General features: G+C 40.7%; 1 protein-coding gene across 1 annotated transcript in view; it reads left to right on the forward strand.

Moving 5' to 3' along the window:
- Window positions 1-13,586, forward strand: part of NRXN1 (neurexin 1) — a 1,562,703-nt gene that overhangs the window by 713,058 nt on the left and 836,059 nt on the right. The window contains exon 10 of the mRNA XM_066595516.1: window positions 8,245-8,628. Coding sequence (XP_066451613.1) covers window positions 8,245-8,628 — 384 coding nt within the window. The remainder of the gene's footprint in view (window positions 1-8,244; window positions 8,629-13,586) is intronic.

A 13,586-nucleotide genomic window follows, 5' to 3' on the forward strand; every position in this document is an offset into this window, starting at 1 on the left:
TTTTTTAACGGTAAGGAATGCAACAGCAAAATAAAGTTAATTAAGAAATGAAAATTAAAGTTTCATTTTCTTGGCTGGATCGTTCCCGTAATTCGGAGAAGTAAAACAGTAGAAGTGGTCACTGTATATCTTCCTTACTTCAACCAGGTCTAAAGAAAACAAAATTGCTGAAATAATGAATCATTGAAGAGGCTCATTAAAACATACCTGTGGGAGTTAGTTTGGCTCGGTCTGCTGTACAGTACTGCCAGCTAGGCAGGAACAGAGAACGGCGGCAATATAACAGATGCAGCGCTCATTGTCTGCTGTGTCTATATGACACATTAAAGTTCAGCCTCTGTGAGACGGCAGGACTATTACAAGCATGTGAGACATATTTAAGAAGATTCCCTTAAGGGTGTTTAATAGGAATTGAGCCATCATTAGCATGATATTGAGGCAACATACGTCTAGAATATTTAACGTCGAACATCATCGGAATGCTAAATCCAAAAGTTAGACAAGAGTCCTACGGACAAAAGATAACTGGGGATTAACCCCTTAAGGACCAGGCATTTTTTAGAGATTTTACTCGTGGTGGTTTTACTGCCCTATTTTTTTCTTCAGCTACCAAAATAATTGTTGCTGGTATTTTTTTTCCATGACATATAGGGCTTTATTTATTTATTTTTTTCATTGACTTTTTTTTCAATCTTTTTAGTTTTATTGGGAGTAAGAAGCTAAAAAAAAATAAAAATAAACATTTAAAGTTGTTTAGTTTTAAAATTAGTATATTTACACTAAAATGAAGTACAGAAATGGGTTACCCATTTTGTTTTGGATGTTGTGATATATCATTTGTATAGTCATGAAGGGCATATATGGTGATGATTTTTGTTTACATCGGTGGTGGGCTATTTTCTTTATTATGTATATATATATATTTTTTTTTTCATTTTATTCTGTAATTTTTTTATAACTTATTTTTGTAACTATTTTTTGGAACATATATGTCCTCTATGATGTTATATTAAACCTCTGAGGGTTATTCCACACTTTTCGACTGTAGCTGGAGCATTCATAGGAACACCAGTTACAGGGGGAAACATCCCCTGCAGTGACACAGCTGATCTGGGACTGCTTGAACCCTACAGCTTTGCCTTGGCAAGGGGCAGCTGGCAGTCATGTGATCCCCAGGTCAAATACATAGTAAGGGTGGCTTCACACCAGCATATGCACGCACAAAAACACGCTTCTATTTGCAACAATCCATTCCCTATGGTGTGTTCACATGTCCATGATTTACAGGCGTGTGCCTGCAAAGATAGGACATGCGTGCACCATAAGGAATGCACGCATTGTTTTCAATGGAGCCGCAGCACCCCTGCATTCTTTTTCAGGGCAGGGTTTTACATATAAGCACTTCCCTGATAAAGAAAAATTTTAGCGTAAAAAAATAAATAAATATATTTTATATATATATATATACTTACCTGTCCGCCACTGTCGTAACCCCCGCGGGGATGAAGAACACATCTCCCGCAGATGTTTCCTTCATCCCAGCTAATATAAAGAATTTCCTGCTGCTACATCTGCCACATCTGTGACAGATGCAGCAGAGGATTCTGCTGGCACCCGTCAATTGATTTCAGGGAAGGGCTTTAAATATAAGACCTTCCCTGAAAATAAAGTAAAAGTGGTTTAAAAAACAATGAATGAATGAATGATGGGCGAGAGCTGCTTGTGTTTGGCTGAGCACCTCAGCCAATCACATTCAGCTCTTTCAGCAGCCGGGGATTTTAAATCCCTGCCTGCTGATAGATCAGCACCACACAGCAGGGGACAGCAGGATTTTCAGGAAGGGGCTTACAAATGAATTATCATTACCTTCTATATTCACCTAAATAATTCACTATAAATATACTATAAATAGACTATAAATATACAGTCAGGAGGAGGAGCTGTGATCTCCTCTATTATTACTATGTAACAGGAGCTGTACGGTCATCATCAGTAACTGTGGTAGGAGTATCTGTATCCCCCTGTAAGCAGTTTCTGTGATAGGGATCAGGTAGCAGCATCACACAAACTGAGGATTTGACATGAAAATAAATACGTAACCCCAAGTAGATATGAACTGGTCAGAATTGAGATCCCATGACCATCTGAGAAGAAATGACACCAGGAGTTTCAAACAGAAATAACTAACCAAGGTAACACTAGTTCACTAATATATACTAGCGTGATAGCTTCATTATGATTGAATTAAAAATAAAATCTAAAGAGTGGCCCTTTAAAGTGGCCCTTTTTGAAAAAGTGAAATATGTCATAGTATAAGTTTAGAGTAAAAAATAGCGTGGTACTGTGCCAGCCAAAAAAAATCTGTAATGTGAAATAGTTTTTTATGAATAAGAAAAAGGTTTTATAGAGGCGATACCTTTATTGGCTAACCAGAAGAATTATACTGTAGATAAAAGCTTTCAAAGTGTATGGCCTTTTCATCATGTTGTTCTACCAGCCCAACGAAGAGGTCTAAGAGCCTCAAAAGCTTCCATGTGTAGTTTTTTTTTTGGTTGACCATTAAACTTATCACCTCTATAATACTTTCCATTTTTATAAAAGAGTATTTACCATCACAGAGTATGAAGATGCAGACAGATCCATTGGAGAACAATATCACTGGATCAACAGAAGTGATAAAAGGCTTGGGAAGTTTCATGACCCACAGTACTTTAGTCCTTTTGCATGGAGGCTGTATGGCAGCACCAAGTCCTTGAGGCTCCATTCTATACAACCATAGATAGCTTCTGTGATGATGTAATGGAGCTCTGCATAGCATATTGTCAGCTCTTTTAATATGGCAACTGTTTCAGTCTGATTCATGCTGTAGATTGACTGGCCACTGTATTAGGGAGACCCATCTGTAGGCACATTGGACCTCCTTTGGCTTACAGAATTGGAGCAACTCATTGTGGCATAGATTCCACTGGGTACTAAATTTGTTCTGCAAGATTATTGGCCCATCTGGACAAGACAGCTTCTTGCATTGGTCACAAATTAGATGGAGGTGTTGACATGTTCTGAACAGCTGAAGGGAAGGGTTCATCGAATCATATTGTTTGCACCAAACCAAATCTGGATTGATCTGATAAGGCAGTGGTTTTCCATGGTTTAGCAATCCATTTTTTTTAGCACTTTTGCTGCTAGAGTCTCAACTTTTTGTTTCACTTACACAAATATAGCATGACTTATTTGTGTGCCACCACTGCATACAAATAAAGTAGGAGGCACAGCAAGAGCCAAGTTAGAGCACTCAACTGTGCTTCTTGCAAGCCCCTACTCATCTGAATGTGCTGATGTGGAGGAATTAGGGATTTAAAAGGGTTGTCCCATCCAGGGAATCCTATTTCAATGTGTTCGAAATTGCGAAACAATACATTTACCCATAGGATTTATTTCCGAAATGCTCCATTCTCCAGATATTGCATATGTTGATTCCACTGTCCTCTGATTGTTTGCTACTGGTTGTCAGAATAACAGACCACCTCTTCTATGGAATGAAATAGTAGAGGAGGCCAGCACTTGTGCATTTCTAAATCTGATGGCCAGGATCCCAGCAGTACATGCGCACTAGTTTTCAGCCCAACCACCAGCTATTTCTTTGGATAGAAGAGGTGGTCTGTTTTCCTTGCAACCAGCCATAAACAATCAGAGGGCAAAGGAATCAATATCTGTAATATCTGGAGAACGGAGCACTTTGGAAATAAACGTCCTATGGGTGAGTGCATTGTTTTGCAATTTCAAACACATTGAAACAGGATTCTTGAGTTGGGATTAGGGTGCAGTATTAGTGAACGTGGGGTCCAAGTGGGTCATACATCCAGTGATCAAATATTTGATACAACCAGTGAATACGTGATTAAAATTATTGGTAAACCCCTTTAATTTGCATAAAATTATAAAATTTTTTGGTAAATTTACAATTTTATTCTTTTTGATCACAAAAAGTTTCTTTTGTGAAGAACAAAATAAAAAACAAATATTGTTGTAGAAGATATGATGCATATCCGTTCATTTTGTATACTTGGGTGGAGACATGCAAATGAGCAAGTTGACAATTTAATATCTGTCCATTCATCTGTTAAATATGGATGAACAAGGTCAAAGGCTACAGATTTACAAATGTAATGAATTCCAAAACCCATTTTAATAGCCTTGAATCCAAAGAGACTTGACCTTAGATAGGTAGTGTTCCGTGTGATGGAGCTGTGAAATGAAAGCAGAGAACTTCATTAGAGGATAGAAGTCATATATTATTCCCAGCTATTGTAATCAGCTTTAATAATTTAGCTTGATTAAAGCTCAGATTTGCATAATTGTTACACACACTTAAGAGGTCATCCTAGTAAAAGAAATTAAACATTATTTAAATACTTGTCCTAAAAAAAAGAATGGACATGACTATGGTGTTTAGTATTATCAGTTTCATGCTAAAAATGCATTTTAGGTAGATGGTCTGTTGCGTCGCAGTTTTTTTAGGATATGGTGGAGCCAAAAAGTAAATAATAAATATCCAAAATTTTATTTAAAGAATACAGAAATGATGAATTTATCAGTATGAGTGTAAGAAGCAAAAAGGTTGTAAGTGCTCTATGACTAACCACAGTGTCTGTATTCCCAAGAGTCACAGTGGTGTACTGCGTTAAGTCTCTATTCGCAACCAGGGAGCACTGTCTCTTTAAATAGAAATCGCTACAGTCTTTCCATATGTTAATCTGTACTAATGTGCACACTTATGATCCAGGTTGGAGCAGATCTCACTTACAGTTTGTTGCTGAAGAGTACAAGCATCTCTGTTCTGGTATTCCAATAACCAGTTTCTGATTACACAAGCTGTAACATGTGGGCCTTGTAAAAGCATATTTAGCAATTGGTCTCTCTCTCTGCAGATTGTGACTCGTTTGTCTCCGCTGGGTTATGTTGGGTTCAGTTGGAGCTACCAATGTCTCTCTTTCCAGATGCTGGGCTTCCCTCTCACTCAGGAATGTGCCCGACAACATCCTTAAGTCCTGTCAGTGTCTTATCTTCTCAGGCCTGCACCCTCAGACCATCCCCACACGAGCTCATCTCCCTAGCCACCACACCCTAGCCCTGTTGAGTTCTATAGACTGTAGGACCTGTGAATGGGGGCGGGATCAATGGTCATTCTCCACTATCACCTACGCCAAGGGGCTGACACTGGGTTGGTGGGTAGCCCCTTACAGTTATGTGACGATTCTATAATTGGATACAGATATTTTGATCTGTATATATATAAATTTAACATATGAAAAAAAACATGTACTAAGTATGTTAAAGACAAGTACAGTAACTCAAGAAGTGATACCCATCAAGTTATACAGCACTTACTAATCATTAGGGTTTGTGAGCAGATTCAGTTCCTACTTCTTCCCCAACATTATTATCAATACTACCCATACTATTATCTGATCTCAAAATAGTGTGTAACCTACATTGAAATTTGTAAAAGTTACCAGACTAACATTCCCTATGGCAGAATTTTTTTATTTCAATCTATAGGTAAATCCAACAGGGTTTTTTTAGTTTTTCACAGGTAATAGCGTGATTGCCAGTGCATCACAGATTTCCGCCGTTTTTCTCTCCATTAGGTATCCTTAAATTGTATATAACTAAAGCAAAAGAAAGTGCTCCATAGTGAAGTAGGGCAAGACACTGATGGGAGAACATTGAGGCAAACACTTAGGAATAATGGATGGGTTATGATACACCATATACTATAAGGTATACCATCAATAGGTAGCTGCAGCCTTACCTCTACGGAACAGCATTGCCTCCATTGAATAATGAAGGCGTAGAAGAAACAGCTGGGGAACATGACCCAGGAACAGCATGAAGAATTCGGAGTTTATTGATAAGCAATGTGTTTTGGTATTAGAATGGGTCAGAAGAGGTGTCTTCCCTCCTTAAGGAGAGCACCCACAAGGTGTGCGGAGACACCTAGGGGGTGAGTGGGTTGGGAAGGGGGCATCGTCTCTTCCCAAGGAGAGCACCTAGAAGGGGTGTGGAGACACCTAGGAGGTGGGTGAAAAGACTTATAAAGCCATGCATACTTCTCTGGGTAATATATGCAAATAAGGAACATGGAACAATATGTCTGCAGCGCCACTTATTGGATGGCAGCATTCCTTCTAATTGTTGGTATTCCACATTGACTATCAATAAGTTTTGAATCCATCATGCTGTTCCTGGGCGCTGTTTACAACGTGCCTGGTTCCCTGGTTGTTTCTTTTACTACTTCATCCTCAAATGATGACCTGTTAAGCCAGTCTTGGACATACATACATTGAGCATACAAATAGTTCTAACAACCTATTAATAATTGATGCACAGTATGCACAGGCTAAACGTTAATTACATCCTAAATAATAGTAATAGCATTTTGCATATAAGTCAGATAAGGGGGTTGTCTGACCAATTAAGTAATACTCACTTTATTGATTCCCCACCACTCCAGGTCTGAAACTTCTGGAGTCCCTGTCGGTCTCTAATACATCCTGGCCCCTGTTCACATGGATATGTGACTACTGCAGCCAATCACTGGTGGTGGTGGTGACTTGCTAGTTTCATTGATTGGCTGCAGCAGTTATATGTCTGTGTCAACCAGGATCGGGAAGTACAGAGACCAGCAGAGCACCCAGGAAGCATCAGAATGGGAGCAGTGGATGATCAGTAGGTGAGGATTACTCTACTTCTTTTAATTTTTTTAAATCATTTTGAACATTTGTTTAAAAATGCTTTAGCAGCTGGAAACCCCCTTTAATGCATTGTCATATGCTAATTATGGCTCAACACATAAAAATTGTCCTTAGCAATAAGTAATGGGTTTCAAATCTGTTTAAAATGTTGTTGAATTCTACTGAACCTTTCAAACATATTATTTTGTGAGCAGCGGGGCCCACTGGAGGGTCCAGTGATACCTAGATGGGTCAGGCTGACCTTGTTTAAGGGGCTCTTAAGAGCTAGAGAAATATTGGAGTTGATTTTTCAATATAATACACTGAAAAGGTCCAACACCGTATGTATGAAGATCTATTAAACCAGGTTGGATGTTTTTAAGGTAGTGGCAGATTCATCACCTGGGCATGTGCCCAAATTTGGCACAAACTGGAGAAAACTCCCACTGTGGTAAAAAGGTGCCCAATCTTATAAATTGATGGCGTATAACCAGGAAATGCCCTCACTTTAGGATCAGGTGTGGTCTGACCTTTAAGATCTCCATTGATAATATGGGTGAACCCCTTTAAGGTATTGACCCAGCTATTTGATTTTCAACATATTAATTTTACCTGCTAAGCGTAGAATCATATAACAATCAGACCTGATTTACACTAATTATAAACTACAGCGCATATTTCTGTAGGACTTAAAGTGGTTTTCCATTGAAATACTAGTGATGACCTAGCATCAGGATAGGGTGCACCACTCACGACCCCAACCGATCAGCTGAGCCAGCACATACTGTCAGCACTTCATTGAAATCAATGAAAGCCATGCCTGCAGTTACAAGCGCCGGCCACTATACGTAGGTCAGCATGGAGGCTCCCGCTCCAACCTTTGTGTATTTGGAGTAGAAGCCTCCGCATCGAGCGCCCATGTAGTGGCTGGCGCTTGTAACTGCAGGCACGGTTCTCATTGATTTTAATGAAAGCCATGCCTGCAGTTACAAGCGCCAGCCACTACACAGAAGTTGGCACAAAGGCTTCCGCTCCGACCTCTCTGTTATTGCGGTGATGACAGTATGCACCAGCACAGCTAATCGGTCAGGGTCCCAAGCGGCGGACCTTGGCCGATCAACTATAGATGACCTACCCTGATGATAGGTCATCAATAGTATTTCCATGGAAAACCCCTTTAATAAAATTAAAAAATGTGGATTTCACTGTGGATTTTGGCATGGAATGTTTGCATAAAAAAAACTCTGTGTGAATGGGGCCTAAACTGTAAAATGATGCAGAATGCTTGATGTAAATAAAGACTAATAACAGCAATAAATGTAATAATAAAAATAATACATGCTCGCTGGTATTTATGGTGCATCTATACAAAACCTATACAGTGTACCGATATATGTAAATATCAAACTTTAATTTACTCAGTCAGGTCAGTTATAGTTTAGTATAATGTTAAATCTTAATTTGTGATCTGACAATGTCTTATTACCCTTCTTGGTTTTTATCTACATAGGTACCATATCTGTCAACAGCTTACGTACGCCTTACACAGCCCCTGGAGAAAGTGAAATCCTTGACCTTGACGATGACTTGTACCTTGGAGGTTTACCTGAAAATAAAGCTGGTCTGGTCTTTCCGACTGAAGTGTGGACCGCTCTTCTGAACTATGGATATGTAGGATGCATAAGAGATTTATTTATAGATGGTCAGAGCAAAGACATACGCCAGATGGCCGAAATTCAAAGCACAGCTGGAGTAAAACCATCCTGCTCGAAAGAAACTAGTAAACCCTGCGTTAACAATCCATGCAAAAATAATGGAGTATGTAGAGATGGGTGGAACCGATTTGTCTGTGATTGCTCGGGAACGGGCTACCTTGGTCGTTCTTGTGAGAGAGGTTAGTTACGGTTTATTATTAATGCGATTTTTTTTTTTAAGTAATACAATGTTTATTTGCTAACAAAGGAATAAAAATAGTAATGTTGTAATAGCAAGCAAGCAGTTACCTTTTACCATAGATTTACCAGACACTAACTATGGCTAACTAGATCCTAGGATCAATAATACTCTAGGCACAATGTGAAATAAGAGTAATGTAGAAAATAGTGTCAATCATGTTGTAAAGAGATCAGTCCTGTTAAACATAAATATTAGAGATGAGCGAGCCTACTCGGCCACGCCCCTTTTTCGCCCGAGTACCGCGATTTTCGAGTACTTCCGTACTCGGGCGAAAAGATTCGGGGGGCCTCGTGGGTGAGTGGGGGGGTTGCAGCGGGGAGTGGGGGGGAGAAGGAAAGAGAGAGGGCTCCCCCCTGTTCCCCGCTGCTACCCCCCGCTCCGTCACGCCTCCCCCTGCCCCCCGGCGCCCCCCGAATCTTTTCACCCGAGTACTGAAGTACTCGAAAATCACGGTGCTCGATCGAGTAATTACTCGAAACGAGTAGGTTCGCTCATCTCTAATAAATATATATTACACAGTCCGTACTTAAAGGGGTTAACACTTAGCTACTGGCAACACAGTCAACCGGAGACACTATTAATGACCGGGCAATAGGAGGGATCATTATTACTGATAGGGGAAACAAAGGACAGCATTAATAATGATGGGGCAATAGGTGGCGGTGGCGGCATTTTTAATGATGGGATCATTATGACAGTGTAACATGGGGGGCATTATTAATGACAGGACAACAAGGGGCAGTATTCTTAATAATGGGGCAACAAAGGGGGCATTATTAATGATGTGGAAACAGATGGAGTGTTTTTAACAATGGGGACAATCAGAGGCGTAACTTGAAGCTCCTGGGCCCCAATGCAAAACCTGTAACAGGGCCCCCAACTATAATGCTTTATTCATAGTACTGGGCTCCCTATATGGAGAGGAGAGGCCTTATGGGCCCACCAAGGCTCCTGGGTCTGGGTGCAACTGCATCCCCTGCATCCTTTATAGTTATGCCCCTGGGGACAATATGATGAATCGTTTGGAATGATTTGGCAATAAGAAGGAGCATTATTCCTGATGAGGGCATAAAAGGGGGACATCATTACTACTAGAGGCACTGAGAGGGGCACTGTTACTACTGGGACCACTGAAAGGGAATGCTGTTACTACTTGCACCCAATGAACGGGGGTGCTATTACTATAGGGGCCACTGGAACAATAGAGGAATTTATTCCCAGGGGTTCCCCAAAGCTGAGAAGGTTGGAAAACATTACCTAATAATTACGCCCTCCCCCCCCCCCCCTTCCCCGCTTTCAACCAGGCATTGTGCGGGATCTAAAACTAAGCTCTATTTACTTACTATACATAGGTCTAGGAACTCGATTACACGAGCGCTGTTTTAGCACAGTATAGGCGCAAATATACCACACTAAAGAGTGCATGAACGGATGAATTCCAGCTATTGTAATAAGCCCGTTCACACGATCAAAGGTGCAGGGTGCGTGTTTTTCAACTCCCATGGGAGTCTACGGAAAGCACGCACCAGAGATAAATCAGGTCCTATCTTTTCTCGCACCACGGACCTCAGATGCGAGCTTTGCAGTTACATGTTCTATCTTTGATTGATGTGAGTATTTAGCCCGTCTAAAATTCTTTCATGGGAATGCTTCTATAGGAAACCATTGGTTCTCATAAAAGCGCTCTTTTCACGTGTCTCTAATGCGCTAAAAGAGCGCTCGTGTGAACGAGGCCTAAGTTGTAGTCTTCTGCACAGATGGGGTACTGTATATAGTTGAGTGTGTGGCCTGTTTATTCACTTTGCAGCAGTCATGTGCCATCATGGCATGTCATTGGTGCTGGAGTGCAAACATTAAACAGCGAGCATCGGAGCTAGTGGGACAAGGGATTTAACTGATGGGTTAGTAGTAGAGATGAGCGAACGTGCTCGTTTAGGGCGATTTCGCAATCGAGCACTGCTTTTTTCGAGTAACTGACTACTCGGGCGAAAAGATTCGGGGGGCGCCGGGGGTGAGTGGGGGGTTGCAGAGCGGAGTAGGGGGGGGGGAGAGCTCCCCCCTGTTCCCCACTGCTACCCCCTGCTCCACCACGCCGCCCCCCGGCGCCCCCCGAATCTTTTCACCTGAGTAGTGAAAAGCGGTGCTCGATTGCGAAATCGCCCTAAACGAGTAGGTTCGCTCATCTCTAGTTAGTAGTTTTCTTTTAATTTTATTACACTTTCTGCTGCCAATTTTTTGTTTATCTTTGTATTCTGGACAAACCTTTAAAAAGCAGAATATTGCTGAACCATACTGGAAATTTTGCAATTGGCAACTAATAATGAGTTATGTTTACTGCCAATGAGAACGGAAGTTCCATCTTCATCTAAATATTCACTAATGTCATAAAGGAAGAGGTAATTTTGCCATCATGAAACTTGTTTCTACTAGAAGGACGGGAGAATTTTGTTTGTCAACCCTTACTGTGCAAGTCTATAGGTAATTTGCACAGTCTAATTTGAGCTGTGCTTTTACATCTTTTCTAGTAGACTGCAGGTGAAGGAGAATACACATTCTTTGTCAACCTTGTTGTCATAGTAATAGGTGTAGATTCCAATGTGACAGGATGTTACTCTGCTACTTGTGTCAGGAGGGGTAACATCACTACTTAAGGGAGCACCAAGAATGTAAGTAAGGAGACTTATAAGGCCATTCATGCTTCTCTGGGTAATATGCAAATAAGGAAGATGGAACAATAACTCTCCAGCGCCACCTATTGGATGGCAGCATTCCTTCAAATCAATGCTTGTCCCTTTATACAGGTATTTAGAGCAATGATTGGGAATTAAAAAGCAAGCCAGAATCCATACACAGATAGCTTGTGAAATGCTTAAATGCTTTTGCCTTACAGTGCTGCTAGTACAGTGTCGGCTCACATAAGCTAGTAAGAGTAAATAAGAGTAATGTATTCATTCCAATAAAATACTTTTTGATTTGTAAAGTGCCCCGTAATATTATATTATTATTTATATGATATTCTGGGGCATTTTACAAATCAGATTGTATGTCTGTCAGCTCCATTGAAATGATGAGAGTGGGACATGGGAGTCCTGATCTCGAGATCGGCAGGGATCTCAGCAGTGAGACCCTAACGATCAGCAAGTTATCCCCTATCCTATTTCCAGTTAGAATTCGGAAGGTAGTTGACCGATGTAAAGGTACCTTTAGATTAGGGAATGTCATAGGCCTTCCTTAGAACTGTGATTATTCTAACTATCCAGGGTAGCACATTCCAGAGAGCTGGTGCAGCTCAGGGAAAGTCTTGGAGAGTAGAGTGGGAGGTTTGAATTCTGAAGGATGTTAGTCCAAGATCATTACCAGAATGGAGAGCATGCGTAGGATGGTAGTCAGAGATGAGGGAGGAGATATAGGGCAGTGCAGCATCGTGGTGCTTAAGGGTTGAGAATGAGGCGTTTTAATTGCATTTTATAGTGGATGGGCAACCAGTGCAGTGACTAGCACAGGGTGAAGGCATCAGTGCAGAGGCATCGATATATTGACAGGCATAGGGTCAATGCATCAGTTTAGTGACTGGCACAGCATGGGGGCATCTGTGCAGAGACTGGCACAGGGTGGAGGAGGCATCAGTATAGTGACTGGCACAGGGTGATGGCATCAGTGTAGTGACTGACATAGGGTGGAGACATCGGAAATGGACAGAAAAATTAGCTTGAATGTTACATTCAAGGTAGATTGAAGTGGGGAGAGTTCTTAAGGGTAAGGGCACACTCACATGAGCATATTTAACCCACACATTACACACATGTCCCATACATACTTGCTGCATACTGCGTATTATGCACATAAAAACTTACATGCATAATACACAGACTAAATATGCTAAACTGAGTGAGAACTAAGACTGATTGGTAATGAGTTATAAAAGTCAAGATGTTCCAGGGTAATGCCAAGTTACTGCATGGCAATCGGCGGCCCACAGCAAGTAAGCTGCGTGCCGTGCAATTTTGTAACAAATTGTGCACTTGTGCGATCATTACCGCCGGGAAAGACGTGAATGTAATGATCGACATAACGTAAAGTTTCGAAAAAGTAAGAGATTTTTGCGTAGTTCAAAATATCGTTAAGTTGACAGCGTATTGTTTCTATAGCCACTAACATGTATTCATGTCACACATCTCCAATCCTCTGCAACTGCATTGCCAAAGGAAATGTAATGTTACCGCCATACAATACATATCACTACAGTAATATATCTTGTTTCATGAAAATCATCGTACTTAGAAAGAAGCAAAAGCACAACATAATGGGCACCCCATGTTGTCTTTCTTGCTTAAGTGCTGCTACACAGGATCTGCTGGAGATATCTAAAATTCTGATTGTCAGCAGGAACTACAAACAAGGAGCCCTGGGGGTTTTCATTGAGCACTTTTTCCAAGATACAGTGTTTGAAATCAGTGTTTGAGATTGCCATGTAGACTTTAAAGAAAATCAAACAAGAAAACATAAGAAACAAAAAATATGTGTTTTTTTAGTGTAATGAAATAAGAATTTTCTCAAAAACTCTTGCAAGCATTTCCTTGACTACACAACGAGGTTCACTGCTTTGGATGCTCCTTACTAGTTAGAAAGGTCCCTTGACAATAGGTTCATCACAAAGTTTCTCCCTACTGTGAGCCCCAGCATTCAGCTGTATGGAAACCTGGCAGTAAGTGCTCAATTTCCCTGCACCTCCACCGCAGGGGAAAGTCAGTATTGCACAGCGCTCACTTAAAGGAAATGTGTCATCAGAAAATTACCTATTATAAATATCATATTTTTGTGTTAAACATTTTTTTTAGGAATTTGTGGTGATTTTTTTGTACATTTTTGGTCACAATCTGTATTTTTTTTAAAATC

The sequence above is a fragment of the Eleutherodactylus coqui genome, chromosome 3 (assembly GCF_035609145.1).
Source record: "Eleutherodactylus coqui strain aEleCoq1 chromosome 3, aEleCoq1.hap1, whole genome shotgun sequence".
NCBI classification, from domain to species: domain Eukaryota; kingdom Metazoa; phylum Chordata; class Amphibia; order Anura; family Eleutherodactylidae; genus Eleutherodactylus; species Eleutherodactylus coqui.